General features: G+C 50.2%; 1 protein-coding gene across 1 annotated transcript in view; it reads left to right on the forward strand.

The window, feature by feature from the left end:
• The window catches only part of Gtf2ird1 (GTF2I repeat domain containing 1), a 111,663-nt gene extending 85,234 nt beyond the window's left edge, over nucleotides 1-26,429 (forward strand). Inside the window, exons 21-27 of the mRNA XM_045143784.1 lie at nucleotides 774-957; nucleotides 2,045-2,073; nucleotides 14,699-14,776; nucleotides 15,874-16,066; nucleotides 21,478-21,515; nucleotides 24,314-24,450; nucleotides 26,203-26,429. Of these exons, the coding sequence (XP_044999719.1) occupies nucleotides 774-957; nucleotides 2,045-2,073; nucleotides 14,699-14,776; nucleotides 15,874-16,066; nucleotides 21,478-21,515; nucleotides 24,314-24,450; nucleotides 26,203-26,271 (728 nt within the window). The 3' untranslated portion in view covers nucleotides 26,272-26,429. The remainder of the gene's footprint in view (nucleotides 1-773; nucleotides 958-2,044; nucleotides 2,074-14,698; nucleotides 14,777-15,873; nucleotides 16,067-21,477; nucleotides 21,516-24,313; nucleotides 24,451-26,202) is intronic.
• The last annotated feature ends 1,564 nt before the right edge of the window (nucleotides 26,430-27,993 follow it).

Here is a 27,993-nt window from a genome sequence, read left to right on the forward strand (position 1 = left end):
TAAAGCCAAAGGACCCTGGTTCAATTCCCCAGGACCCACATTAGCCAGATGCACAAAGGGGCACACCCATCTGAAGTTCATTTGCAGTGGCTGGAAGCCCTAGGGTGCCCATTCTCTCTTTCTCCCTCCTTTCTATATCAAATAAATAAAAATATGTTTAAAAAATTAGAAGGAATCCAGGTGTGGTGGCTCCCAACTCTTGGGAGGCAGAGAGAAAAGGATCCCTATGAGTTCAAGGCCAGCCTGGAGCTATACAGTGAGTTCTAAGTTGCCCTGAACTAAAGTGAGATCCTGCATTGCAGCCCCGCCCAGTGCTGGGTGTGGTGGCACTCATCTTTATTCCCAGCACTGGGGTTGGCAGAGGTAGGAGGACCACTGTATGTTCATGGCCACCCTGAGACTACATGGTGAATTCCAGGTCAGCCTGAGCTAGAGTGAGACCCTACCTCAAAGGAAAAAAAAAAAAAGAAAGAAAGAAAAGAGCACCCACTCTCCCCAAAAAGGTGGAGACCAATTGAAGAGGAAGCCTGAGGTCAACCTGGCTTCCCCGTGCCCCGGCACACGCACACACAGCAGCAAGCAGTCACTGTGTATACATGCCAGTATTTGCACATACTTCTCACCACTCTGCCCTCCACTAGAGGTGTGCCCAGCCCAGGTTCACACCAGGACTCCCACATCCAAAACACCCCCGCACAGCGAACCAGCTCACTCCCCGTCTTCTCAAAGGGGTCCTCACACATCCTGAGCACAACCATTCCTCTTGCCCGCAGGGGAGGCCTTGGGCATCAAATACCCGGTGCAAGTGCCCTATAAACGGATCAAGAGCAACCCCGGGTCTGTGATCATCGAAGGACTGCCCCCGGGGATCCCGTTCCGCAAGCCCTGCACCTTTGGCTCCCAGAATCTGGAAAGGATCCTGGCTGTGGCTGACAAGATCAAGTTCACGGTCACCAGGTACTCCTGGGAGGAGAGCGTGATGTGTTTCCTGGCCTGGCTGGGGTTGGCTTTACCAGTTCCTGTGAGAGTTGGAGAGGGATTGCAGGTCAGACAGGGTGTGGGGATCACACACATAGACTGGCTGCCCAACTTCTACCTGCCCAGGAGCACCCATGCATGTAGACCCAGCCTTCCAGAGGAGCACAGGTCCCTGGCACAGGTACAGCCCAGAAAGAAATCTTGTTAAAATTGCAGGTCATGCCAGGTGTGGCGGCATTCTGGAGGCAGAGGTGGGAGGGTCTCTGGGTTTGAGGCCAGCCCGAGACTACATAGTAAATTCCAGGTCAACTTGGGCAAGAGTAAGAGCCTACCTCCAAACAAAACAAGAAATGGTAGCGATGTGACTCACTTGGTGGAGTGCTTACACAGAGCCCTGGGTTCCATCCCTGGGACTACTTAAACAGGAATTGGCCTGAAAGCCCAGCACTGAGGAGATCGAGGCAGGAGGATCAAAAGTTCAGAGTCATCCTTAGCTACATGTCGAGTTGAGGCAAGCCTAGGCTACAGGAAACCCTGACTCAGGACAAAAGAAATTTAAAATGATAGCTGGGCGTGGTGGCGCACGCCTTTAATCCCAGCCCCTGGGAGGCAGGGTTAGTAGGATCGCCGAGAATTCGCGGCCATCCTGAGACTCCATAGTGAATTCCAAGTCAGCCTGGGCTAGAGTGAGACTCTACCTCGAAAAACCAAAAAAAAAAAAAAAAGAAAAGAAAAGAAAAGAAAAGAAAAGAAAAGAAAAAAGAAACTTAAAATGCTGGTCTTGGGCAGGAGAGGTGACTCAGGGGTTAAGGCACTTGCCTGCAAGGCCTAACAACCCAGGTTGGAATCCCCAGGACCCGCGTAAAGCCAGATCCACAAAGTGGCGCATGCATGTGGAGTTTGTTTGCACTGTCTGGTGGCTATGATGTGCCTATCCTCTCTCTCTCTCTCTCTCTGCAAATAAATGAGATACGTAGAGTGATGATTTTAAAAATGTGTTGTGTTGGGGTGGCTGTCCTATTCCCCAGGGCCTTCCTTTGAAACTGCCTTTCTTTCTACCTTCCAGGCCATTCCAAGGACTCATCCCAAAGCCTGGTAAGAGGTGCTGATGTGCAGATGAGAACTGCTTGGTGAGGTGGGCGTGTCTGTTATGGCCCTGCCATTCCCACAATGCCCCAGAACCCGGGGCAGAAAGGGGCTGAGGTGGCCCCCCAGTGAGGGGCCTGGCTGCCTGGCTGGGAAGCTAGTGCATTTCTCCTACGGAGGGAGAGTGCCGGCATGGGGCGCAGGGGCTTGGTGGTTAAATGCGAGAAGATGTTGCAGTCAGCTTTGCCTTGCTGGCCAGACACACAAATGACCAAAAGCAGCTTATGGGAGGGAAGGGTTTATTTCAGGCTTACAAATTCCAGGGGCAACACCATCCATGGCAGGAAGAACTGACTCGTTTCCATAGATCATAGCACAGAGACACCCCCAAATAGAGCTCCAATTGCTCTCCTTACACTTTAGGGCTGCACTCTGTGATCCACCCCCCTGTGATGCCTCCTGTGTGTAGCAGGGATCTGCCTCCTAGGGGCCCAAGCAGGAAGTTTAATAAAAAAGGCCTGATGGTGATATGCACCCCTTTAACCTTAGTACTTGGGAAGCAGAGGTAGGAGGATCACCATGAGTTTGAGGCCATCCTAAGACTACATAGTGAATTCCAGGTCAGCCTGGAATAGAGCAAAAAAAAAAAAAAAAAAAAAAAAGCCTGAGTTTATGGGGCCACACATTCAAACCACCACCTAAGGGCCACCCAGTTTTAGGTGACAAGATGCCTCACCAAATCTGGATGCCTACCTCAGTGGTAGAGCATTTTCCTGCCTGCTGGATTGGCCCTAGCAGTGGGGCTGAGGATGTGGCCTAGTGATTGGCTGTCTACCCAGAACTCCCCAGGGCATGGCTCAATTGTAATGCACTTGCCTGGAATCTCAGAGGCTTGGTGATAGAAAACTCGGGTAGAGGGGCTAGAGAGATGGCTTAGTGGTTAAGGCACTTGCCTGCCAAGCCTATGGACCCACCCAGGTTCAATTCCCCAGTGCCCACGTAAGCCAGATGCACATGGGGGCGCATGTGTCTAGAGGTTGTTTGCAGTGGCTGGAGACCCATCCTCTCTCCCTTCCCCCTCTCTCAAGTAAATACATAAATAAAAATAAGAAAACTTGCCGGGGTGTGGTGGCGCGCGCCTTTAATCCCAGCACTTGGGAGGCAGAGGTAGGAGGATCGCTTTGAGTTCAAGGCCAGTCTGAGACTGCATAGTGAATTCCAGGTCACCCTGAGCTAGAGGGAAATCCTACCTCGAAAAAAAAAAGAAAGAAAAAAGAAAACTTGGGCAGAATCAAACTTGCTGTACTAGGGTAACTTTGAATCCCTTGTTTCTCCCTCCACCTCCCACATGCTAGGGCACCAAACATGTGCCACCAGGCCCAGCTTTGGTCTTTGGTAGTGGATCAGGCAAGGGCTGAGTGTCAGTGCCAGGAATAGGGGAGGCCTCTGACCCATTTCCCAGTCTCACATCCATCAGCGGTCACTGGCCACAGCGAGGCCAAGCCCCCCAATCCCTGACACCGTATGCTGTCTGGACCCGGCTCACCTTGGTGGGTTTCTGAAGGGACAGGCAAGGCCTATCTGCAAACTTCAATGAGGGACAGAGATGTGGCTGGTGCTGACGGCCACAGGTACCCCAGGGAAGGGGTGTTTTCTGGGATTTAAAAAAAAACAAACACCTTGGGTGTGGCTGTGTACACGCCAGTGATCCCAGCACTGTAGATGTGGAGATGGAAGGGTCTGGAGTTCAGGGTCAGCCCAGGCTCCATGAGACTCTTGTCTATAAAAGAAAATGCCAACGAAAAGGGGTGGGGTAGGAGCTAAGCAGGTGAGAAAGCTTGTTATGCAAGCCTAAGGGTCTGAACCCAATCCCCAGCACCCACGTGAGAAGCAAGGTGCACCATCCTCTGTCTATCTCTCTATCTTGCCTCTTTTCTCTCTCAAATAAATAAAAATAAAGATTCTAATAAAATCTTTTTCCTGCCGGGAGTGGTGGTACACGCCTTTAATCCCAGCACTCGGGAGGCAGAAGTAGGAGGATCGCCATGAGTTTGAGGTCACCCTGAGACTACATAGTGAATTCCAGGTCCACCTGGGCTAGAGTGAGACCCTACCTCGAAAAACCAAAAAACAAACAAACAAAAAAAAACACACACACACATACAAAAAACCAGGAAGGAAGAAAAGGAGAGGGAGGGAGGAAGGACAAGCTATAATTTCAGTAACAAACTCTATCTCAAGAAATAAGGGGGTGCTGGAGATATGGCTTAGCAGTTAAGCACTTAACTGTCAAGCGTAAGGACCCTGGTTCGAGGCTCGATTCCCCAGGACCCATGTTAGCCAGATGCACAAGGGGCGCACACGAATGGAGGTCCTTTGCAGTGGCTAGAGGCCTTGGCATGCCCATTCTCTATCGGCCTCTTTCTATCTGTCGCTCTCAAATAAAAAAAAAAAAAAAAACCAAAAAATTAAAAAATAAAAAAGAAGGGGGGGAACAGAATATACCCAACATCCTCCCCTGGTCTCTACATACGGGCATATAGATTGCATCCGTCTGTGCACATTACACTTACATGCAGTGCATACATGCACACACCCCACATACTAGTACACCAAAATGTTTTTAATTATTTTTATTTGAGGGAGAGAGAAAATAAGGGCATGGCAGGCCCTCCTGCCACTGGAAACGAATGCCAGGTGCTGCCACCACTTTGTGCATCTGGCTTTATATGTTAATTAGGGATTGAACCTGAGCTGGCAGGCTTTACAAGCGAACACCTTTAATCACTAAGCCATCTCCCTAGCCCCCAAATTTTTAAAAATTTAAAGGACTCAGTGAAGATCCCTGGGGCAAGTGGGCTAGGTAGATAAGCTGAGTCAGTGGGTTCTGGCTTCAGTGACAGATCCTGTGAATTAGATGAGGAGTGTGATAAAAGACATTGACCTCTGGCCTCCAACACGCATGCGCACACGTGCACGCATGCGCACACCATGGTAAGACGTGCGAGTAAGCCAGGTGCCCTGACAGGGTGCATCCAGTGACTTGGGCATCCTGTGCCCACAGTAGAGATTGCCCAGAGGCAGAGCCACTGCTGGCAGTCTGACCGGGGAGAAATAAGCTAGACACAGCAGCAGATCAGGGCAGACACGTGCCATACTTCACAGGCCTGTGGACACGGACTGTCTTTACCCACAAGGGATAGGGATGTGCCTTCTGTGGGGCCAGCTGTGGCTCCAGCCATGCCCTGTGACAGGGTCCCTGGAGGCATGCCTGTGTTTGGGAGCCTCCCAGCCTCTCGGCCAATTCCTAGCCAGCGGTCCACCTTGACATAGATAGCTGTATGTGTTGGTGCCAATGTGTCAATGGCATTGGTCCTGTCCCTTGAGCAGCACAGGAAGGGTGGCCTGAGACCCCTGCCACCTTAAAAACCCAGCGAGAGGGCTGGAGAGATGGCTTAGCGGTTAAGCGCTTGCCTGTGAAGCCTAAGGACCCCGGTTCGAGGCTCGGTTCCCCAGGTCCCACGTTAGCCAGATGCACAAGGGTGCGCACGCGTCTGGAGTTCGTTTGCAGTGGCTGGAAGCCCTGGCGCGCCCATTCTCTCTCTCTTCCTCTATCTGCCCTTCTCTCTGTGTCTGTCGCTCTCAAATAAATTAATAAATAAAAATTAAAAAAAAAAAACCCAGTGAGAGGGCTGGAGAGATGGCTTAGTGGTTAAGCGCTTGCCTGTGAAGCCTAAGGACCCGGGTTCAAGGCTCTATTCCCCAGGCTCCACGTTAGCCAGATGCACAAGGGGGGCGCATGCGTCTGGAGTTCCTTTGCAGTGGCTGGAGGCCCTGGCGCGCCCACTCTCCTCTCTTTCTCTCTGCCTCTTTCTCTCTCTGTCTGTCGCTCTCAAATAAATAAATAAATAATAAACAAAAAAAATTTTTAACCCAGTGAGAAGCCAGGCGTGGTGGCGCACGCCCTTAACCCCAGCACTTGGTAGGGAGAGGTAGGAGGATCCTGTGAGTTCTTGGCCAGTCCGAGACTACCTAGTAAATTTCAAGTCTGCTATATCAAGAACCTACTTTGGGGGAGGGAGGGGCGGGGACCAGGCCAAGAGAGATGGCTTAGCTGTTAAAGCGCTTGCCTGCAAAGTCAAAGGACCCAGGTTTCGATTCCCCAGGACCCATGTAAACCAGATGTACAAGGTGTGCATGTGTCCGGAGCTCATTTGCAGCGGCTGAAGGCCCTGGTGCACCCATTCTCTTTCTCTATCTGCCTCTCTCTCTCAAATAAAATAAAATATTTTTAAAGTTTCTAAAAAAAAAATAAAAAACAGGCATGTGTCCACAAACCCTCTGCAGCCCATGCCCTCGCTTCCCAAGAAGGAAAGGCATGTATGTAGCCTCGAAGGCTGACATTTGTGCCTTTGTTTTGTTTTGTTTTGTTCAAGGTAGGGTCTCACGCTGGCCCAGGTCAATCTGGAATTCACTATGTGGTCTCAGACTGGCCTCAAACTCACAGCAATCCTTCTCCCTTCTGCCTCCTGAGTGCTGGGATTAAAGACGTGCACCAGCACACCCGGCCTTAGTTTTTTTGTTTTGTTTTTTTTTTTAATTTATTTATAGTTTTTATGTGGGTGCTAATGATCAAACTCAGGTTCTCTGGATTGCAGGGCAAGCACTTTACCCACTGAGCAATCTCCCCAGCCCCATGTGTTTATTTCAGTAATGATATTATTTGCATTTCCTGAGGGTTACTATAGTGACTATCTTCAACCCAGGGCAGGTAGGCAAAGCTGGCAGGCAGATAGCCAGGGAATGCTGCAGCGGCCTGAGCCCAGAGATGGATAAGTTAGGATCTAGGAGGAAACTGGTCATGGTGGCACACACCTTTAGTCCCTGCGCTTGGGAGGCAGAGGTAGGAGGATCGCCGTGGGTTCAAGGCCACCCTGAGACTGAGACTACTGAGACCATGTAGGATCTAGGAGGGAGCATTGGCCGGTGAGGTAGGGAAGGCATGTTCTAGAAGGGGGGCGGGGCTGGTAGCACTGCTGCAGAAGGCTGATGTGTGGAAGAAAAGAAATAGTGAAGCTTTGGGTTAGAATAGTCACGTCAGGGACGGGAAGATGGCTCAGTGGTTAGAGGCACTTGCGTACAAAACCTGAACAGTCTGGATTCGATTCTCCTGTACCCATGTAAAGCCAGATGTACAAAATGATGCATGCATCTGGAATTTGTTTGCAGTGACAAGAGGCCATGGTACACCCCTTCTCTGTCTGTGTGTCTCCCTGCTTGCAAAAATATAACATGAAAAGAATAATCCAGCCGGCTGTGTGGTGGTGGGCTGGCTTTATTTATTTATTTCACAGAAAGAGAGAGAGAGAGAGAATGGGCGTGCCAGGGCCTCCAGCTGCTGCAAATGAACTCCAGATGCGTGCACCCCCTTGTGCATCTGGCTAACGTGGGTCCTGGGGGATCGAGCCTGGGTCCTTTGGCTTTGCAGGCAAATGCCGTAGCTGCTAAGCCATTTCTCCAGCCCCTTTTTAAATTACTAGTATCTTGTTTTGTTTTGGTTTGGTTTTTCGAGCTAGGGTCTTATTCTAGCCCAGGCTGACCTGGAATTCACTATGGAGTCTCAGGGTGGACTTGAACTCACGGTGATCCTCCTACCTCTGCCTCCCAAGTGCTGGGATTAAAGGCGTGCGCCGCCACGCCCAGCTTATCATTATTTATAAGAAAGAGAGTGAATGAGCATGCCAGGGCTTCCAGCCACTGCAAACAAGCTTCAGATGCATGTGCCACTCTGTGCATCTGGCTCTACATGGGTACTGGGGAATCCAACCTGGGTCCTTTGGCTTCGCCGGCAAGCACCTTAATGGCTAAGCCATCTCTCCAGGCCCTCACCTTATTTTCCTAGCTTTGTCTGAGGCCCATTTTCAGAAGGGATGGAGGTCTAGGAAGCCCAGGAGTGGAGTTCTGTGTATAGAGTGGGGCAAGACCCCAGTGGCACTGCTCAGTGTCTCTCGTGGGGTCTCCTGTCAGCCAGCAGATGCTGAGAGAGAGACAGGTGGAGCAGGGTCTGTGTGTCCCCCGAGGAAATAATTTCTGCCCTCTCTGAACAGAGAACGTTGGACAAGTTAATTTTCTGTGACCTGCGATAGGGGATAAGTTCACTTGCTATCTACAACCTTAGGACCTCTTGTGGCTAGGCCTGCATTTCCTTATGATCCCCTCGGCCCAGGACCTGATGGTCTTTTTCTTGTGTCCAGTCCTCTCCCCCACGTCTTCCCCACTCTCTCTGTCAACCTCTTGAGAGCTCAAAATAAAACTGTCCTTTCTGAAGTTTCTAAAGATACCACAATTCCAGCACCAGCCATTTCTCCACATAAATATCTATGCTTTTCTTTGTTAATTAGCTCTGGTAATGATCACCCTTATGCCTTGGTGGGACGCGCTGGCATCTGCCCGGGCGGTGTAGGACAGGGTGGGGAGGCCTTTGTGGGCAGACAGACGCCCTGATGCTACACCCAGAATTGGCCCGACACCTCCTTTCTGCTGAAGCTGCCAAGTGGGCCATGGAGCCCTGGGGTATGTGGGAAGCCCTGCTCATTTCCTGGCCTAAGGGGACTCAGCCAGGGTCCCTGCACCCCACACGTGGCTAGAAGGGAAAGTTGTTAGACAAGAGACTGCTGCACTACCCCCTGAAGTTGGGGGGGTTGGGTAGCTCCGACTTTTTCTTCACCATTCCAGAAAACCTCAGAGGAACTATTCCTGAGCCGGGACCACCCATGCTGATGGGAACAAGCAGTGCCTTTATTTGGAGCATGGAGGCGTCGCCAGGCACCATGGGCTGAACACATGCTCTCCCTGAGTGATAAATGTGCCTTTGAGCCACAGAAGTAGCCCAGTGGGGGAGGGGACGCAGGGAACGGCCCACGTGCTTGCTAGATGTCCGGGTCTTCAGGAGGGGTCAGCCTCTGACAAAACAGTCGGGAGGCAGGAATTGTGGGTTTGCACCAGGCCAACGGTGATGGGTGATGGGGACGCCTGGTTTGGTAGAACCCCATGAGCAGAGATGCCCTCGCTCCATCTGTGATCAGAGCTGGTTTAAAAACAAACCTTAGCAGGGCATGGTGGTGGTGGCATGCTGCCTTTAATCCCCCGCACTCGGGAGGCACAGGTAGGAGGATCAGAGTGAGTTCAAGGCCACCCTGAGACAACAGAGTGAATTCCAGGTCAGCCTGGGCTAGAAGGAGACCTTACCTCAAAAACCAAACAAACAACCTTAGCCAGGTGTGGTGATGACTCACACCTCCATTCTCAGCATTGGGGAGAGGCTGGGGGAGCTGAAGTTAGGAGGCTTGCCAGGACTCCAAGGCTAGCCTGGTGCTGAAAAGTGAGTTCCAGGTCAGCCTGGGCTAGAGCAAAACCCTGCATCGAAAAAGAAAAAAAGTGAATGTATACATATGAGGAATAAGAAGATAATAGAAGTTTTGAGGGGAGGTTATTGTTTGTGGTGCTGGGCATGGAACCCCTTGTGCAAATGCTGCCCCACTGAGTCAGGCCCTACCTTCCCAGCCATCTTTTATTTATTTATTTATTTACTTATATTGACTTACTGGTTTTCCAAAGTAGGGTCTCACTGACCTGGAACGCATTTTGTAGTGCCAGGCTGGCCTCGAACTCACAGCACTCCTCTCTGCCTCCCAAGTACTAGGATTAAAGGTGTGCACTATAATTTTTGGTTTTAGGGATTTAATGACTGTGTCTAGGCTTTGAGGAATGAGACAGGATCCTAGGAACCCAGAAAATAGTCCCATCAGCTCCATCCTGTATCAAGAGGGTCCACTTTGTAGCTTACTTTTCTAGTGTGCTATGACAATGACAAAACACCTTACAGCAAACAACTCAAAGAAGGAACAGTTTGAGGTTATAGCCCATCATCGTGGGAGGAAGGCATGGTGACGGGAGTGTGAGGCGCCTGTCACATGGCACCCACGAGGGGTGGAGAGAAAGGAATGCTGGCCTCAGCTTGCGTTCTCATTTTTACTTATTTGTTACTTTTTGTCATTATTATTATTATTATTTTTAATTTGAGAGAGAGAGAATTGTCTCCAGGACTTTGGCCACTGAAATCAAATGCCACTCATTTGCGCCACCTAGTGGTCATGTTCAACCTTGCCCTTGCCTCACCTTTGTGTGTCTGGCTTACATGGGATCTTGAGAGTTGTACCTGGGTCCTTAGACTTTGCAGACAAACATCTTAACCTCTAAAACCATCTCTAGTCTGTTTGTTGCTATTTTTTGTTTGTTTGTTTGTTTGTTTGTTTTTTCCGAGGTAGGGTCTCACTCTGGTCCAGGCTGACCTGGAATTAACTCTGTAGGCTCAGGGTGGCCTTGAACTCATGGTGATCCTCCTACTTCTGCCTCCCGAGTGCTGGGATTAAGGGAATGCACCACCACACCCAGTGGGTTTTTAAAAAATATTTTTTAATTTATTTATTTGACAGAGATCCCACTGCAAATGAACTGCAGGCACATGTGCCACCTTGTGCATCTGGCCAACGTGGGACTTGGGAAATTGAACTGGGGTCCTTTGACTTTGCAGGCAAACGCCTTGACCGCTAAGCCATCTCTCCAGCCCTGGTTTTTTGTTTTGTTTCGTTTTTGTTTTGAAGTAGGATCTCATTTTGACCCAGGCTGACCTAGAAATCACTCTGTAGTCTCAGGAAGGCCTCGAACTCACAGTGATCCTCCTTCCTCTGCCTCCCGAGTGCTGGGATTAAAGGCGTGCGCCACCACACCCTTCCGCTTTCTCCTTTTTGTTCATTCTGGGGCCCCTGCCCATGGCATGGTGTTGTCCACATTCAGGGTGAGTCTGCCCTCCTCAGTTAAACCTCTCCAGAAATGCTATCCCAGAAAGACTCAAATGTTTGTCTCCATGTTGGCTCTACATCCAGGCAAGCTGACAAAGAAAATTGACCATTACACTTTGTAAAGTATATCGGGCTCCAAGGGGCCTTCCCAGATCCGGCAACTGAGAAAGGTTCTGCCTGTGTCCCCCACGGTCAGGTCAGGGTCAACAGCAACAAGAAAACCACGGAGATCCTTGGAGATCACAGGCCTGAACAAGAGCCGCCAACCCACTGTCGTGTGGCCATCTCTCTCTGCCTTTTTGGGGAGGGGATGTTAAGGGCAGGATCTTGCACAAGTTAAGCCCTTGCACCCTGTACTTAGCCTCAATCACAAAACAATTAAGAAGCCCACACCAGGTGCTAGACACAGTTCAAACGAGAGGTGAACTTGAGCCAGGCGTGGTAGCGTACACCTTTAATCCCAGCACTGCGGAGGCCAGGTAGGAGGATCAATATGAGATTACATAGTGAATACCAGGTCAGCCTAGGCTAGAGTGAGGCCCTGCCTGGACAAAACAGAGCCGGGCGTGGTGGTGTACGCCTTTAATCCCAGCAGTGGTAGGAGGAAGCCATCCTGAGAATACAGAGTGAATTCCGGCTCAGCCGGAGCTACAGTGAGACCAATAAAAAGAAAAGAAAAAAGTCAATTTATGGTCTGAGAATATAGTTCATTGGGAAGATTGCTTGCCTAGCGTGCACAAGACCCTGAGTTTGATCCCCCCAGGGCCACATAAACCAAGCATGGTGGTGCACACCAGTAATCCCAGTACTGGGGAGGTGGAGGCAGGAGAACTGGGAGTTCAACGTCATCTTTAGGCCAGCATGCAGTACGTGAGAACCTGTCTGAAAAAAACAAAACTAGGTGAGCTGGAAGTGAATTTGTTAGCTGTGTGCGCTGCAGGGCTGGAGTTGGGGGGGGGGGGATTTGCCCCTCAGTATTTCTTCTCCTGCATGTTCCCTTCCTGAAAGTGGTCCCTGTTTCACCCAGGTTGGGGAAGACCAACACCATTAAGGCCCTTGATCTTCACCCTGAGGTTGGATTGTGCAGTGCTGTGAGCCAGGTGCTCTGACGTTGTGTACATAGCTCGCTTTGATTTCACAACCTGCCTGTGTATGCGTGTTCCTTTACCCTGGGCCAAATCAAGTTAATCCTCAAGCTAACAGACAGCAGATTAAAAGAAAAAAGGGGACAGCTGCCCAGGCAGATGGCCATTGTGAGAGACAAAACAAAACCAAAAAAAAAAAAAAAAAAAAACATGAGAACTGGGGAGATGGCTCAGTAGATAAAGTACTTTTGGTGCAAGCATAAGGACCAGAGTTCAGATCCCTGGGACCTGCATAAATGTTTGGGAAGTTTGGTGGCCCACCTCTTATCCTCAGAGCGAGCTGGCTAGCTACACTAACTGAATCACTGAGCTCTGAGTTCAGGGGAGAGTTCCCGCCTCAGTGAATGAGGTGGAGAGCGACCAAGGAAGTCACATGACATCAACTGCTGACCTCCACGCACAGTTACGGGAATTGTCAATTAAAAAAAATAAAAATAAAATAAGATAGGGATGGAAGAATATCTTAGCAATTAAGGCATTTGCCTGCAAAGCCAAAGGACCCAGGTTTGATTCCCCAGGACCCACTTTAAACAGATGCACAAAGTGGCGCACACATCTGGAGTTTGTTTGTAGTGGCTGAAGGCCCTGGTGCACCCATTCTCTCTTTCACTCTATCTGTCTATCTCTCTCTCTCCCTCTTTCTCTGTCAAATAAATAAATAAATAGATAAAAATAAAATAAAGCTGGGCATGGTGGCGCATGCCTTTCACCCCAGCACTCGGGAGGCAGAGGTGGAGGATCATCATGAATTCGAGGCCACCCTGAGACTCCATAGTGAATTCCAGGTCAGCCTTTGCTAGAGTGAGACCCTATCTTGAAAAACCAAAAAAATAAAATAAAATAAATATACATCCACACAAAACAGGGTGAACCAAGCTGGATGCCTGTGATACATGTATTAAGGCAGTTGAGACAGAATGGTTGTTAAGTTCAAGGCCAGTCGGGGCTACCTAATGAAACACCCTCCCCCCATCTCCAAGTAAAGCCAGATGCATGGGGTGGCACATACATCTTGAGTTTCTATGCAGTGGCTGGAGGCCCTGGCATGCCCATTCTCTCTGTCTTCTATCTCTCTCTCTCTCTCTGTGCTTGCAAATAAATAAATAAGGATACAATTATTGTTTTTTAAAAAAAGAATTCGCCAGGCTCTTCCCTTTAGTGGCCATTGCCCGAGTGGTAGCTGTCAAAATCAAATTTAATCCCTTTGTGACTTGTGACCAAAGCAAGGACTGTGAAAGGCATTTCAGTGCACCTTCCCATGGCCAGAGGAAGAATGTATCTTCCTCTTTTACCAAAGAGCCAAGACAGAAGTATGTTCCTTCTGTGCCTGTCCGAAAGGACAATGAAGTTCAGGTTGAGTGAGGACAAGAGAAAGGTCAGCGGATTGACAAAGCAGTCTAGGTTTACCGGAAGAAATATGTCATCTACGTTGAACGGGCACAGAGGGAAAAAGGCTGATTGGCCCCCAACAATGTGGTCATCACCAGGCTAAAGCTGGATAAAGACTGCAAGGAGGCCAGGCGTGGTGGCGCATGCCGTTAATCCCAGCACTCGGGAGGCAGAGGTAGGAGGAGCGCCGTGGGTTCAAGGCCAGCCTGAGACTACATAGTGGTTTCTAGATCAGCCTGGGCTAAAATGAGACCCTACCTCAAGAAGAAAAAAAAAAAGGGCTGGAGGGATGGCTTAGCAGTTAAGGTGTTGGCCTGCAAAACCAAAGGACCCAGGTTCTATTCCCCAGGACCCACATTAGCCAGATGCACAAGGGGGAACACATGTCTGGAGTTCATTTGCAGTGGCTGGAGGCCCTGGCGTGCCCATTCTCTCTCTCCCTCTTTCTCTGTGAAATAAATAAAAATAAAATATTTTTAATTAGATACTTTTTTATTTGTGAGAGAGAGAGAATGAGTATGGGAGCTGCCAGGGCCTCTTACTGCTGAAAACAAATTCCAGACACGTGTACCACTTTGTACATCTGGCTTTATGTGGGTATTTGGGGAATCAAACTTGGACTGGCAGGCTTTGGAAGCAAGTTCCTGTCACCCGTGAGTCATCTGCCCCTCCCCCAGAAAACTTTTATTTTATTTTACTTTACTTTTTGGTTTTTCGAGGTAGGGTCTCACTCTCTCCCAGGCCGACCTAGAATTCACTATGTAGTCTCGGGGTGGCCTTGAACTCACGGCGATCCTCCAACTCTGCCTCCTGAGTCCTGGGATTAAAGCAAAACAACAATAATAATAATTTTTAAGCCTGGAGAAGTAACATCCTTATGTCCTGGGAATGGCTGCAGACTTGCAGACAGGGGGAAACACCCAGACTGTCACCTCTCGTTACACATATATGGGGGCGGGGGAGGGGGTGACTAGATGATGTCCCTCTAGGCTGTGAACTCCCTGGGGGATTTCTGCCTCTGGCTTGAGCTAAGGGTACTGTTCAGGGAATATGGGGGGAGGGAGGGAGGAAGGATGGGCAGGTGGATAGAGGAGAAGATGGATGGGAGGGTTGACGCATGAGAGAGTAGGTAGACAGAATGGCTGGCTGGACCTGCTTCAGCAGCAGAGAGGGCGGCGTGGGCAGAGGCTGCCTGCAGAGCGCCTTGGGCAGGCTCTGCAGGCTGCTTGTCTCTTGCAGACGAGGATGACGCCAACAGGCTGGGGGAGAAGGTGATCCTCCGCGAGCAGGTGAAGGAGCTCTTCAATGAGAAGTACGGTACGTGGCCCCGGCAGGGGGTGAGGGGGTGTGCCCTCCTGAGGGGTCCTGCCTCCCCCGTTAGGGACTGATGGTGCACATGTGTGTGTGTGTTGGTGTGCATTAACGTTACAAACAGACACCCGACCAGAAGTAACTGGAGGAAGGAAAGGGTTCATGGTAGGAGACGGGAGCTGGCTCTTCTCAGTGTCCTTGAAGAAGCGGCAGCCTAACCGGAAGTGGGACAGAGGCTTCCAGGCTTTAGTGTCTTCCCCCAGCGACCCACATCCTCCAGCAAGACTCCACCTGCCAGAGATTGCACAGCCTTCCCAAAGCCACATGTGCCGCCAGCTGGGGGCCACGTGTTCAAACACATGAAACCATGGGGGAACCTTTCTTTTTATTTATTTATTTGAGAGAAAGAGGCAAATAGATAGAGAATGGGCACGCGTGCACCCCCTTGTGCATCTGGCTCATGTGGGTCCTGGGAAATCGAGCCTCGAACCGGGGTCCTTAGGCTTCACAGGCAAGTGCTTAACCACTAAGCCATCTCTCCAGCCCAGACCTTTCTTTTAAAAACTTTATTTATGAGCCGGGCATGGTGGCGCATGCCTTTAATCCCAGCACTCGAGAGGCAGAGGTAGGAGGATCGCCGTGAGTTCGAGGCCACCCTGTGACTACATAGTGAATTCCAGGTCAGCCTGAGCCAGAGTGAGACCCTGCCTTGGGGGGCGGGGGGGACTTTATTTATGTATTTATTTGAGAGAGAGAGAAGGGGGAGAGGGGAGAATGGGCATGCCAGGTCCTCTAACCATTGCAAACGAACTCCAGACACAGGTGCCCCTTAGTGCATCTGGTTTAGTTGGTGCTGGGGAATCAAACCTGGGTCGCTAGGCTTTACAGGCAAATAGAGTTGTAGGCAAGTGCCTTAACCACTAAACCAACTCTCCAGCCAGCCTTGTGGGGGACATTTTACATTCAAACCACATGTGTATGTGTGTGTGTTTGATGCGCTCCCCTGGGTGGGAGAGCTGCTGAGCGCAGGAAGCCAGAGAACAGTCCCTTGCCAAGTGAACTTCACCTCAGACGTGAGCATCGGCTTCTGTTCTGACTTCCAGGCGAGGCCCTGGGCCTGAACCGGCCTGTGCTGGTCCCGTACAAGCTGATCCGAGACAGCCCGGATGCTGTGGAGGTCACAGGCCTGCCCGATGACATCCCCTTCCGGAACCCAAACACCTACGACATCCATCGACTGGAGAAGATCCTGAAGGCACGGGAGCACGTGCGGATGGTGATCATCAACCAGCTGCAGTGAGTGGCCAGTGCCCGTGGGGCGCAGGGCATGGGGCCATGGGAGGAGGTGGGAGTCGGCCAGCAAGCAGACCCTGCCAGGGATCGGCAGAGAGTCTCTAACCCAGCAATTCAGAACTGCAGAGTTTGCTTATGTGCTTGTCTGTTTGTCTTGGTTTTCCAAGGTAGGGTCTCGCTGTAACCCAGGCTGACCTGGAATTCACTATGGAGTCTCAGGGTGGTCTCGAACTCATGGCAATCCTCCTACCTCTGCTTCCCAAGTGCTGGGATTAAAGGCGTGTGCCACCATGCCTGACCTATCTATATTATATGGGTTTTTAAAAAGTAATGATTTTCAGCCAGGTTACGGTGGCTCATGCTTGCACAGAGGAGGTGGAGGCAGGAGGATGGAGAGCTCAGGACCAGTCTCAACTCCCCTAGTGAGACCCTGGTTAAAAACAAAACAGTGCCTGTGAAGCCTAAGGACCCCAGTTCTATTCCCCAGGACCCACGTAAGCCAGATGTACAAAGGGGCACATGCGTCTAGAATTTGTTTGCAGTGGCTGGAGGCCCTGGTGCACCCATTCTTTCTCTCTTATCTGCCTCTTCCCCTCTCTTTCTCTCTGCCTCAAATAAATAATATATTTTTTTAATTAAAAAAAGCGGGCTGGAGAAATGGTTTAGTGGTTAAGGTGCTTGCCTGTGAAGCCTCAGGGCCCAGTTTCTGTTCCCCAGGACCCACATAAGCCAGATACACAAGGTGTTGCATGCATCTAGAGTTCCCTTGGAGTGGCCGGAAGCCTTGACATGCCCATTCTCCTTCTCTATCTGCCTCTTCCTCTCTCCGTCTCTCTCAAATAAGTAAATAAAATATTTTAGAAAAAAAAAAATTTTAAGGGGCTGGAGGAGTGGCTTAGGGGTTAAGGTGCTTGCCTGCAAAGCCAAAGGACCCACATAAGTCAGATGCAGTAGATGACACGTGCATCTGGAGTTTGCGGCTGAAGGCCCTGGCACACCCATCCTTTCTATCTGCCTCTTTCTCTCTCTCAAATAAATAAAATGAAAAGTTAAGACAGTGCTAGGGGCATGCACTATGGATAAAGTGTTTGCTGCTCAAGCCTGAGTACCCGAGTTTGCTCCTCAGACCCCATGTAAAAAGCCAGACACAGGCTGGAGAGATGGCTCAGCAGTTAAGGTGCCTGCCTACCACGCCTGAAGACCCAGGTTCCATTCCCCAGTGCCCACATAAGTCAGATGCACATGATGGCGCCTGTGTTTGGAGCTCGTTTGTATTGGCTAGAGGCCCCGGTGTGCCCATTCTCTCTCTCTCTCTCTCTCATAAATAAATAAAAGAATCCCAGTGGTCTGACACAATTTTAAAAAGCCAGATTGGGGCTGGAGAGATGGCTTAACAGTTTAGGCATTTGCATGCAAAGCTATCTGCCCCCCCCCCATTTTGCTAGCTGTCAAACAAAAAATATTTAAAGGAAAAAAAAATTAAGAAAAGCCAGGTGTGGTGGTTTACACCTATAATCCCAGCACTCCCTGAGATAAGAGGCTATTGACTGACAGACCACCTGGGCTACATGATGAATTTCAAGCCAGCCTGAGCTACATAGCAAGATTGTCTCAAAAAGAAAAGGAGGGAGCTGGAGAGATGGCTTAGCGGTTAAATGCTTGCCTGTGAAGCCTAAGGACCCCGGTTCGAGGCTCGATTCCCCAGGTCCCACGTTAGCCAGATGCACAAGGGGGCGCACGCGTCTGGAGTTTGTTTGCAGAGGCTGGAAGCCCTGGCGCACCCATTCTCTCTCTCTCCATCTATCTGTCCTTCTCTCTGTGTCTATCACTCTCAAATAAATAAATAAAAATTAAAAAAAAAAAGAAAAAGAAAAAGAGGGCTGGAGAGATGGCTTAGCGGTTAAGCGCTTGCCTGTGAAACCTAAGGACCCTGGTTCGAGGCTCGATTCTCCAAGACCCCTGTTAGCCAGATGCACAAAGGGGCGCACACATCTGGAGTTCGTTTGCAGTGGCTGGAAGCCCTGGTGCACCCACTCTCCTCTCTCTCTGTCTCTGCCTCTTTCTCTCTGTCTGTCGCTCTCAAATAAATAAATAAAAATAAATTAAATTAAAAAAAGAAAAAGATCCAGTCATGGTGGTGCACATTTTTAATCCCAGTACTTGGGAGGCAGAGATAGGAGGATCACTGTGAGTTTGAGGCCAACATGAGACTACATAGTGAATTCCAGGTCAGGTGTTAGAGTGAGATCCTACCTCAAGAAAAAAAAGAAAGAGAGAGAGAGAAAGGGAGGGAGGGAGGGAAAAACGTTCGGGACTGGGGACATGACTCAGAAGTTAAGGGCATTTGTTTGCAAAGCCTGCTGGTATGGGTTCAATTCTCCAGCTAGTCAATAAAGCCAGATGCAAAAACTGGTGCAGGGAGGCTGGAGACATGGCTTACCGGCTGAGGCATTTGTCTGCAAAGCCAAAGGACCTTAGTTCAATTCCCCAAGACCCATGTAAGTCAGATGCACAAGGTAGTACATGCATCTGGAGTTCATTTACAGTAGCTGGAGGCCCGGGTGCACCCATTCTTTCCCTCCCACTCTCCCCCTCTTTCTCTCTCAAATAAATAAAAATATTTTTTCAAAGATTTTATTTTCATTTTTATTTACTTGTTAGAGATGGAAAGAGAGAGTGAGAATGGGCACGCCAGGGCTGTAGCCACTGCAAACGAACTCCAGATGCATGTGCAACTGGCTTACGTGGGACCTGGAGAATTGAACCTGGGTCCTTTGGTTTTGCAGGCAAGCGCCTTAACCACTAAGCTATTTCTCCAGTCCTGCACCACTTTTTTTTTTTTAATTTTTAAAGTTTTTATTAGCATATTCCATGATTATAAAAAAAAAATCCCATGGTAATTCCCTCCCTCCCCAGCCCCAAAATTTCCCCTTTGAAATTCCATCCGCCATCATATTACCTCTCCATCTCAATCACTGTACTTACATATATACAATATCAACCCATTAAGTACCCTCCTCCCTTCCTTTCTCTTCCCTTTATGTCTCCTTTTTAACTTACTGGCCTATGCTACTAAGTATTTTCATTCTCACGCAGAAGCCCAGTCATCTGTAGCTAGGATCCACATATGAGAGAGAATATGTGGCGCTTGGCTTTCTGGGCCTGGGTTACCTCACTTAGTATAATCCTTTCCAGGTCCATCCATTTTTCTGCAAATTTCATAACTTCATTTTTCTTTACCGCTGAGTAGAACTCCATTGTATAAATGTGCCACGTCTTCATTATCCATTCATCAGTTGAGGGACATTTAGGCTGGTTCCATTTCCCAGCTATTATAAATTGAGCAGTAATAAACATGGTTGAGCACGTATTTCTAAGGAAATGAGATGAGTCCTTTGGATATATGCCTAGGAGTGCTATAGCTGGGTCATATGGTAGATCAATCTTTAGCTGTTTTAGGAACCTCCACACTGATTTCCACAATGGCTGGACCAGATTGCATTCCCACCAGCAGTGTAGAAGGGTTCCTGTTTTTCCACATCCCCGCCAACATTTATGATCATTTGTATTCCTGATGGTGGCCAATCTGACAGGAGTGAGATGGAATCTCAATGTAGTTTTAATCTGTATTTCCCTGATGGCTAGTGATGTGGAACATTTTTTTAGATGCTTATATGCCATTCATATTTCTTCCTTTGAGAATGCTCTATTTAGCTCCATAGCCCATTTTTTGATTGGCTTGTTTGATTCCTTATTATTTAACTTTTTGAGTTCTTTGTATGTCCTAGATATTAATCCTCTATCAGATATATAGATGGCGAAGATTTTTTCCCATTCTGTAGGTTGCCTCTCTGCTTTTTTCACTGCTGCACCACTTTTTAAAAAACAAAATTGGGGGCTGGAGAGATGCCTTAGTGGTTAAGGCGCTTGCCTGCAAAGCCAAAGGACCCAGGTTCAATTCCCCAGGACCCATGTAAACCAGATGCACAAGAGGGTGCACACATCTGGAGTTCATTTGCAGCAGCTGGAGGCCCTGGCACACCCATCCTCCTTCTCTCTCTTCTTGCCTATGTCTCTCTCTCTCTCTCTCTCTCTCTCTCTCTCTCATTCTCGCTCTCAGATAATTACAAAGTTGTGTAAAAGCCGGGCGTGATGATGCACACCTTTAATCCCAGCCCTTGGGAGGCAGAGGTAGGAGGATCGCCGTGAATTTGAGGCCACCCTGAGACTATATAGTAAATTCCAGGTCAGCCTGGACTGGAGTGATACCCTACCTCGGAAAAAAAAAAAAAAAAAAAAAAAAAAAAAAAAAAAAAAGTGGTCCAAAAGCATGATATTCCTTTGCAGTGGCAAGAAATCCTGACCTATATACACACACACATATGCAAATAAGCAAAGGTATGCGGGCGTGGTGGCGCACGCCTTTAATCCCAGCACTCGGGAGGCAGAGGTAGGAGGATCGCTGTGAGTTCCAGGCCACCCTGAGACTACATAGTGAATTCCAGGTCAGCCTGGACCAGAATGAGACCCTACCTTAAAAAAAAAAAAAAAAAAACAAAAATTAAAATTAAATAAATAAATAAAGGTAAGCATCTTTTTTTTTTTTTTTTTTTTTAAGAAAGGAAAAATATATAGGCTGGGTTTATTTAAGCTCACATTTTCAGCGGTCTCAGGGCCTGGCCACGTGGCCACTTGGCTCTGCTGCTTTGGGTGGGGGTCAGTAGGAGCACTGAGAGGAAGGAGATGCTCACCTCAAGGCAGCCAGCAAGGCCATTTAGAAGACGGAGCCAATTTGCCAGCTGCCCTGTCAAGGACATGCCCACTGTCCTCGCTCCATTTCTTAGAGGCCCCACAACTTCCCAGTAGTTTCACAGGTTCGCTACCACACATTTAAAACATGGCCCATTGAGAGTCACTTAAGACCCGCCAGGTGTGGTGGTGTATGCCTTTAATCCCAGCAGTCTGATCCTCCAGAGGTAAGAGGCTCCATATGGGTTCAAGGCCAGCCTGATACTACATAGTGAACTCCAGGTCAGCCTAGGCGAGAGTAAGACCTTGCCTCAAAAAAAAAAAAAAGAATGAAAGGGAATATTTTATTTATTTATTTTTTTATTTGCAAGCAGAGCGAGATAAAAGAGAGGGAGAGAGAGAAAGGGTGCACCAGGACCTCCCGCTGCTGCAAACTCCAGATGCATGCTTCTCTTTGTGCATCTGGCTTTACATGGGTACTGGGAATGGCACCTGCGTGGTTAGGCCTCATAGGCAAGTGTCATGACCAGTAAGCCATCTCTGCAGCCTGAGAATCATTTAATTACAATATTTAGTTTTCTTATCTCAGCAGAATGGAGAGGTGAGGCCCCTAATCCCGGGAAACAAGGAGGGGACCCCTGACTACTGCCTCATTTCTTTTTCAGACCATTCTCGGAAGGTTGCAACGATGCCAAGGGTCCAGGTGAGTTGGAGGTCAGAGAAGGTAACCTTCTGCCTGATGGGGCCTAGACTGTTACCTTCAGAAAACCTAGACAGGGCAGGGCTTGGTGGCGCACGCCTTTAATCCCAGCACTCGGAAGGCAGACCTAGGAGGATCGCCATGAATTCAAGGTCACTCTGAGACTACATAGTGAATTCCAGGTCAGCCTGGGCTAGAGCGAAACCCTACCTTGAAAAACCAAAAAAAAAAAAAAATTAATCCCAGCATTTGGGAGGCTGAGGTAGGAGGGTCGCTGTGAGTTCAAGGCCAGCCTAAGACTACATGGTGAAATGCAGCTCAGCCTGGGTAGAGAGAGACCCTACTTCCAAAGAGAAAGAAAGAAAGAAAAAAAAAAAGCAGCACACAAGAACGTGGCAGGGGGAGAATACTGCCCCAGGATGTTTAAAGGTATGAGGAGGAGAGAGGAGCACCCCAGAGACTGACTCAGCTGTAGAACCTGTAAAAGGGGTCTGGGGTCCTGACTGAGCCCGCTTGGTTAGGGGGTATGTGTCAGCCAAGACTGCAGCTGAGGGGAGCCAGAAGGGAGACAGGTGCTCCTTGGACCTATGTAGAGAAAAAAAAAACTAGATGCCTGAGCTTCAGTAATGGGGGATTAGGAGCTTGAAATGTCAAAGAAGGGAACTCTTTCTTTGTTGTTTTGTTTTTGTTTTTGATTTTTTTAATTCCAGGCTGGCCTGGTCTCAGGGTGGCCCTGAACTCACAGCAATCCTCCTACCTCTACCTCTGCCTCCCAAGTCTGGGATTAAAGGAATACACCACATGCAGCAAAGAGAGTTCTAACCTCTAGGCTCAGTGGTAGAGCTCCTGCCTAGAATCCCCAGTGAGGGGCTGGGGCGTGGTTCAGTGGTAGAGCTCTTGCCTAGAATCCCCCAGTGAGGGGCTGGGGGCGTGGCTCAGTGGTAGAGCTCCTGCCTAGAATCCCCCAGTGAGGAGCTGGGGCGTGGCTCAGTGGTAGAGCTCCTGCCTAGAATCCCCCAGTGAGGGGCTGGGGGCGTGGCTCAGCGGTAGAGCTCCTGCCTAGACTCCCCCAGTGAGGGGCTGGGGGCGTGGCTCAGCGGTAGAGCTCCTGCCTAGAATCCCCCAGTGAGGGGCTGGGGGCGTGGCTCAGCGGTAGAGCTCCTGCCTAGAATCCCCCAGTGAGGGGCTGGGGGCGTGGCTCAGCGGTAGAGCTCCTGCCTAGACTCCCCCAGTGAGGGGCTGGGGGCGTGGCTCAGTGGTAGAGCTCCTGCCTAGAATCCCCCAGTGAGGGGCTGAGGGCGTGGCTCAGTGGTAGAGCTCCTGCCTAGAATCCCCCAGTGAGGGGCTGGGGGCGTGGCTCAGTGGTAGAGCTCCTGCCTAGAATCCCCCAGTAAGGGGCTGGGGGCTTGGCTCAGTGGTAGGACTCCTGCCTAGAATCCCCCAGTGAGGGGCTGGGGGCGTGGCTCAGTGGTAGAGCTCCTGCCTAGAATCCCCCAGTGAGGGGCTGGGGGCGTGGCTCAGTAGTAGAGCTCCTGCCTAGAATCCCCCAGTGAGGGGCTGGGGGCTTGGCTCAGTGGTAGATCTCCTGCCTAGAATCCCCCAGTGAGGGGCTGGGGGCTTGGCTCAGTGGTAGAGCTCCTGCCTAGAATCCCCCAGTGAGGGGCTGGGGGCTTGGCTCAGTGGTAGAGCTCCTGCCTAGAATCCCCCAGTGAGGGGCTGGGGGCGTGGCTCAGTGGTAGAGTTCCTGCCTAGAATCCCCCAGTGAGGGGCAGGGGCTTGGCTCAGTGGTAGAGCTCCTGCCTAGAATCCCCCAGTGAGGAGCTGGGGCGTGGCTCAGTGGTAGAGCTCCTGCCTAGAATCCCCCAGTGAGGAGCTGGGGCGTGGCTCAGTGGTAGAGCTCCTGCCTAGAATCCCCCAGTGAGGGGCTGGGGGCGTGGCTCAGTGGTAGAGCTCCTGCCTAGAATCCCCCAGTAAGGGGCTGGGGGCTTGGCTCAGTGGTAGGACTCCTGCCTAGAATCCCCCAGTGAGGGGCTGGGGGCGTGGCTCAGTGGTAGAGCTCCTGCCTAGAATCCCCCAGTGAGGGGCTGGGGGCGTGGCTCAGTAGTAGAGCTCCTGCCTAGAATCCCCCAGTGAGGGGCTGGGGGCTTGGCTCAGTGGTAGATCTCCTGCCTAGAATCCCCCAGTGAGGGGCTGGGGGCTTGGCTCAGTGGTAGAGCTCCTGCCTAGAATCCCCCAGTGAGGGGCTGGGGGCTTGGCTCAGTGGTAGAGCTCCTGCCTAGAATCCCCCAGTGAGGGGCTGGGGGCGTGGCTCAGTGGTAGAGTTCCTGCCTAGAATCCCCCAGTGAGGGGCAGGGGCTTGGCTCAGTGGTAGAGCTCCTGCCTAGAATCCCCCAGGGAGGGGCTGGGGGCTTGGCTCAGTGGTAGAGTTCCTGCCTAGAATCCCCCAGTGAGGGGCTGGGGGCGTGGCTCAGTGGTAGAGCTCCTGCCTAGAATCCCCCAGGGAGGGGCTGGGGGCGTGGCTCAGCGGTAGAGCTCCTGCCTAGAATCCCCCAGTGAGGGGCTGGGGGCGTGGCTCAGTGGTAGAGCTCCTGCCTAGAATCCCCCAGTGAGGGGCTGGGGGTGTGGCTCAACAGTAGAGCCTTTCCCAGGCCTACTTAAAGACTCCTATCATAGACAAGTTCATGGGTTCCTCAGCACAGCATAAGACAGAGATAAAAATCTAAAACCAGGGGCATTCTCCAGGGAGGTTGGGAGCCAGAATTCCCCCTGCATCCCACCGCAGCACCTGTTTCTCCCACCAGCCAAAGACAGCAGCGTTCCCAAGCGCAAGAGAAAGCGGGTCTCGGAAGGCAATTCAGTCTCCTCCACTTCCTCCTCCTCTTCATCCTCGTCCTCGAACCCGGAGTCTGTGGCATCCACCAACCAGATCTCCCTTGTGGTAAAGACACACGTCTGAACCCCATCACAGTTTTTTCTGGTCTTTGCCTCCCACTCGTGTGGGGCTCCCCACTGTGGGGTGTGGGCCTCCGAGTCGGGGGTGGGGGGCTGGCCGAGGTGTGTCAATGTGTGGAGGAAGACAAAAGCAGCCTGAGGGTCGACAGCCCGGCGCGGCTGGAAAACCCATCCTTCGGGTTTCCACATGCGGCCCCGTGTTATGTGCTTGGGTTCTTTCGTATCCCAAAGGAGAATGTCTTTCGAGAAGCGGGCGTCGTGGTAATCCCAGCATTCAAGAGGTGGAGGGCTGAGAGATGACTTAGCAGTTAAAGCTAAATCAAGGACCCAAGTTCAATCCCCAGTGCCCACCTAAAGCCAGACGCATAAGGCGGCACATGCATCTGGGGTTCGTTTGCAGTGGCTGGAGGTCCTGGTGTGCTCCTTCTCTCTCTATCTGCCTCTTTCTCTCAAGTAAAGGCAAAGGAAGGAATGAAGGGAGGGAGGGAAGGAGACTTGGGAGTCCTATGTGTACTTCATGAGACCCTGACACAAAACAACGTGGCCTAAGGAGATGACTCAGTGCATAAAACACTTGCTATGCAAGCATGAGTACCTGAGTTCGGATCCCCACCACCCATGTAAGGTACCAGGCATGGTGGAGCGGCTTGCTCGCTAGCTAGTCTAGCCAAATCCGTGAGCTCCAGGCTCCGCGAGAGACCCTAGCTCAAAAGAATAAGTTTGAAGGCGGGCCTGGTGGTGCACGCCTTTAACCCCAGCACTCAGGAGGCAGAGGTAGGAGGATTGCCGTGAGTTCAAGGCCAGCCTGAGACTACAGACTACATACTGAATCTCAGGTCAGCCTGGGTCAGAGTAAGAACCTATCTTGAAACCCCCGCCCCCCCCAAAAAAAAAAAAAAAGAATAAGGTTGAGGGTTAGAGAGGTGGCTCAGTGGTTAAAGGTGCTTACTTGCAAAGCCTCTGCTGGCCTGGGTTCAGTTCCCGACATGCATTTGGTGTTTGTTTGCAGTGGCGAGAGGCCATGGCACACCCATACACCTCGAAATAAATAATTACATAATTTTAAAAGTCCCGGGCATGGTGACACGTGTCTTTAATCCCAGCACTCGGGAGGCAGAGGTAGGGGGATCGCAGTGAGTTTGAGTCCTGCCTGAGACTCCATAGTGAATTCCAGGCCAGCCTGGGCTAGAGTGAAACCCTGCTTCGAATCCCCCCCCCCCCAAAAAAAAAGTAACTAACAAAAACGAATCAGGTTTAAAGCAACTGAGGAAGAACCCTAATCTCCTAATGTCTAACTTTGGCCTCCAAACACATGAACGCACACACCATTTACACATACATACGCACACAAGATAAAATGATTTTAGGATTTCTTGACCATTTGACTGTCCCTTCAACCTTCTACTGGTCACCCCGGAAGCCCAGGCTTGACCTTTCTCCCAGCCTTAGTCTACACATGTCGGTAGAGCACACTCACGTTTTTGATCCCCCCCCCCCGGCTCCCAGAGATGGGATCTTATCTGTGGGGGTGAAGGAAGCCCTTGAGACCCAGGTGGGGACAGTCACGTGGCTCCAGACCAGATTTCACAGCCATAGCTGAGCCTGGGAGCTTTCGATAGATGTTTTGCCTGCTCTGGGTGTCCAGGGAAAAAAAGCCTTGAGGAAGCAGAATGGGGTGTTCTGGTTCTTTCTCTGTCCTCTGGGGTCCTGACCTGACCCTCTGTCCCTCTCTCTCTAGCAATGGCCAATGTACATGCTGGACTATTCCGGGCTGAACGTGCAGCTTCCGGCACCTCTGGACTACTAGACCTCAGAGCTGAATCAGGACCTCAACTCAGAAAGACTAAAGGAAATGTAATTTATGTACAAAGTGTATATTCGGATATGTATCGATGCCTTTTAGTTTTTCCTATGATTTTTACACTATATTCCTGCCACCAGGGCCTTTTTAAATAAGTAAAAAAAAAAAAAAAAAAAAAAAGTGTCACAGTGTCACCTTTATTCTTTCCAGCTGTATGTGAGCTTTGGCATTGTGACCTCAGCAGTCACCGGGGACCGAGTCGGGCAGGAAACCAGCTCAGGTGCCTTGCCAAGGCCCTAATTCCATGCCAAAGCAGTCTCGTGTCCCCGACGGCTGGGTCATGGCATCCAGGGACAAGCCTCCCTTTCTTTTCTTCCGAAACACTGGCCGTATGTTGAGAGGCCAGGAAAGGCTGACGTCGTACTGTCTGGGCCGGGGATGTCGTCCAGTTGACAAGAGTACTTGCCTAGCACACAGAAAGCCCTGGGTTACATTCCCAGCACCATATAAGCCAAGTATATTTTCACATGCTTGTAATCTTAGCTTTTGAGAGGTAGAGGTAGGATTGCTCTGATTTTGAGGCCAGCCTAGACAGACACTGACTCAAGAAAATAAAGGGGCGGGGGGGGGGGGGGCTGGAGAGATGACTTAATGCTTAAGGCACTTGCCTGCGAAACCTAAGAACTCATGTTCAAGTCTCCAGGTCCCGTGTGAGCCAGACGCACAGTCATGCAAGTGTGCAATGTCACATGTGCACACAATGGGGCACATGCATCTGGAGTTCACTCACAGCAGCTGCAGGCCCTGGTGTGGCCATTCTCTGCTCTCTCTCTCTCTCTCAAAATAAAAATAAATAAATAAAAATTAAAAAAAGAAAACCTCGGGAGGCAGAGTTAGGTGGATTGACATGAGTTCAAGGCCACCCTGAGACTACATATCGAATTTTAGGTCAGGTTGGGCTGCATGGTGGTACACACCTTTCATCCTAGCATTCGGGAGGCAGAAGTAAAAGGATCATTGGGTGTTTAAGACCAATCTGGGACTACAGAGTGAGACCCCCACCTCTGAAAAAACAACAAAAAAAGAAGTGTCACTCAGTGGTTAGAGGCTTGATGCAAAGCCTTCCAGCCTGGGTTTGATTCCCCAGTTCCATGTAAAGCCAGATAGACAAAGAGGCACGTGTGTCTGGAGTTCATTTGATGTGCCAAGAGACCCTGACGCATCCATTCTTTCTCTCTTCTCGCAACTAAATAAGTGTTACAGAAGGCTAAGGCAGGAGGATTGCTGAGTTTGAAGTCAGCCTGGGCTACAGATTCTCAAATAAATAGAAAAGAAAAAAAAAAAAAAAGCTACACCAGGTATGGTGGCATAGACCTTTAATCCCAGCACTTGGGAGGCAGAAGTAGGAGGATCACCATGAGTTCAAAGCCACCTGAGACTACATAGTGAATTTCAGTTCAGCCTGGGCTGGAATGAAACAGTACCCTTGGAGGAGGGGGGAACTCATAAAACATTAGCAAAAATGGGCTGGAGAGATGGCTTAGCAGTTAAGGCACTTGCCTGCAGTGCCAAAGGACCCATGTAAGCAAGATGCACAAGGGGCACATAGATCTGGAGTTCGTTTACAGTGGCTAGAGACTCTGGCACACCTGTTCTCTCTCTCTCTCTCTCTCTCTCTCTCTCTCTTTCTCTTTGTGTCTGTCGCTCTCAAATAAATAAATAAAAATT

This window comes from Jaculus jaculus, chromosome 2 (genome assembly GCF_020740685.1).
Source record: "Jaculus jaculus isolate mJacJac1 chromosome 2, mJacJac1.mat.Y.cur, whole genome shotgun sequence".
In the NCBI taxonomy this organism is placed as follows: domain Eukaryota; kingdom Metazoa; phylum Chordata; class Mammalia; order Rodentia; family Dipodidae; genus Jaculus; species Jaculus jaculus.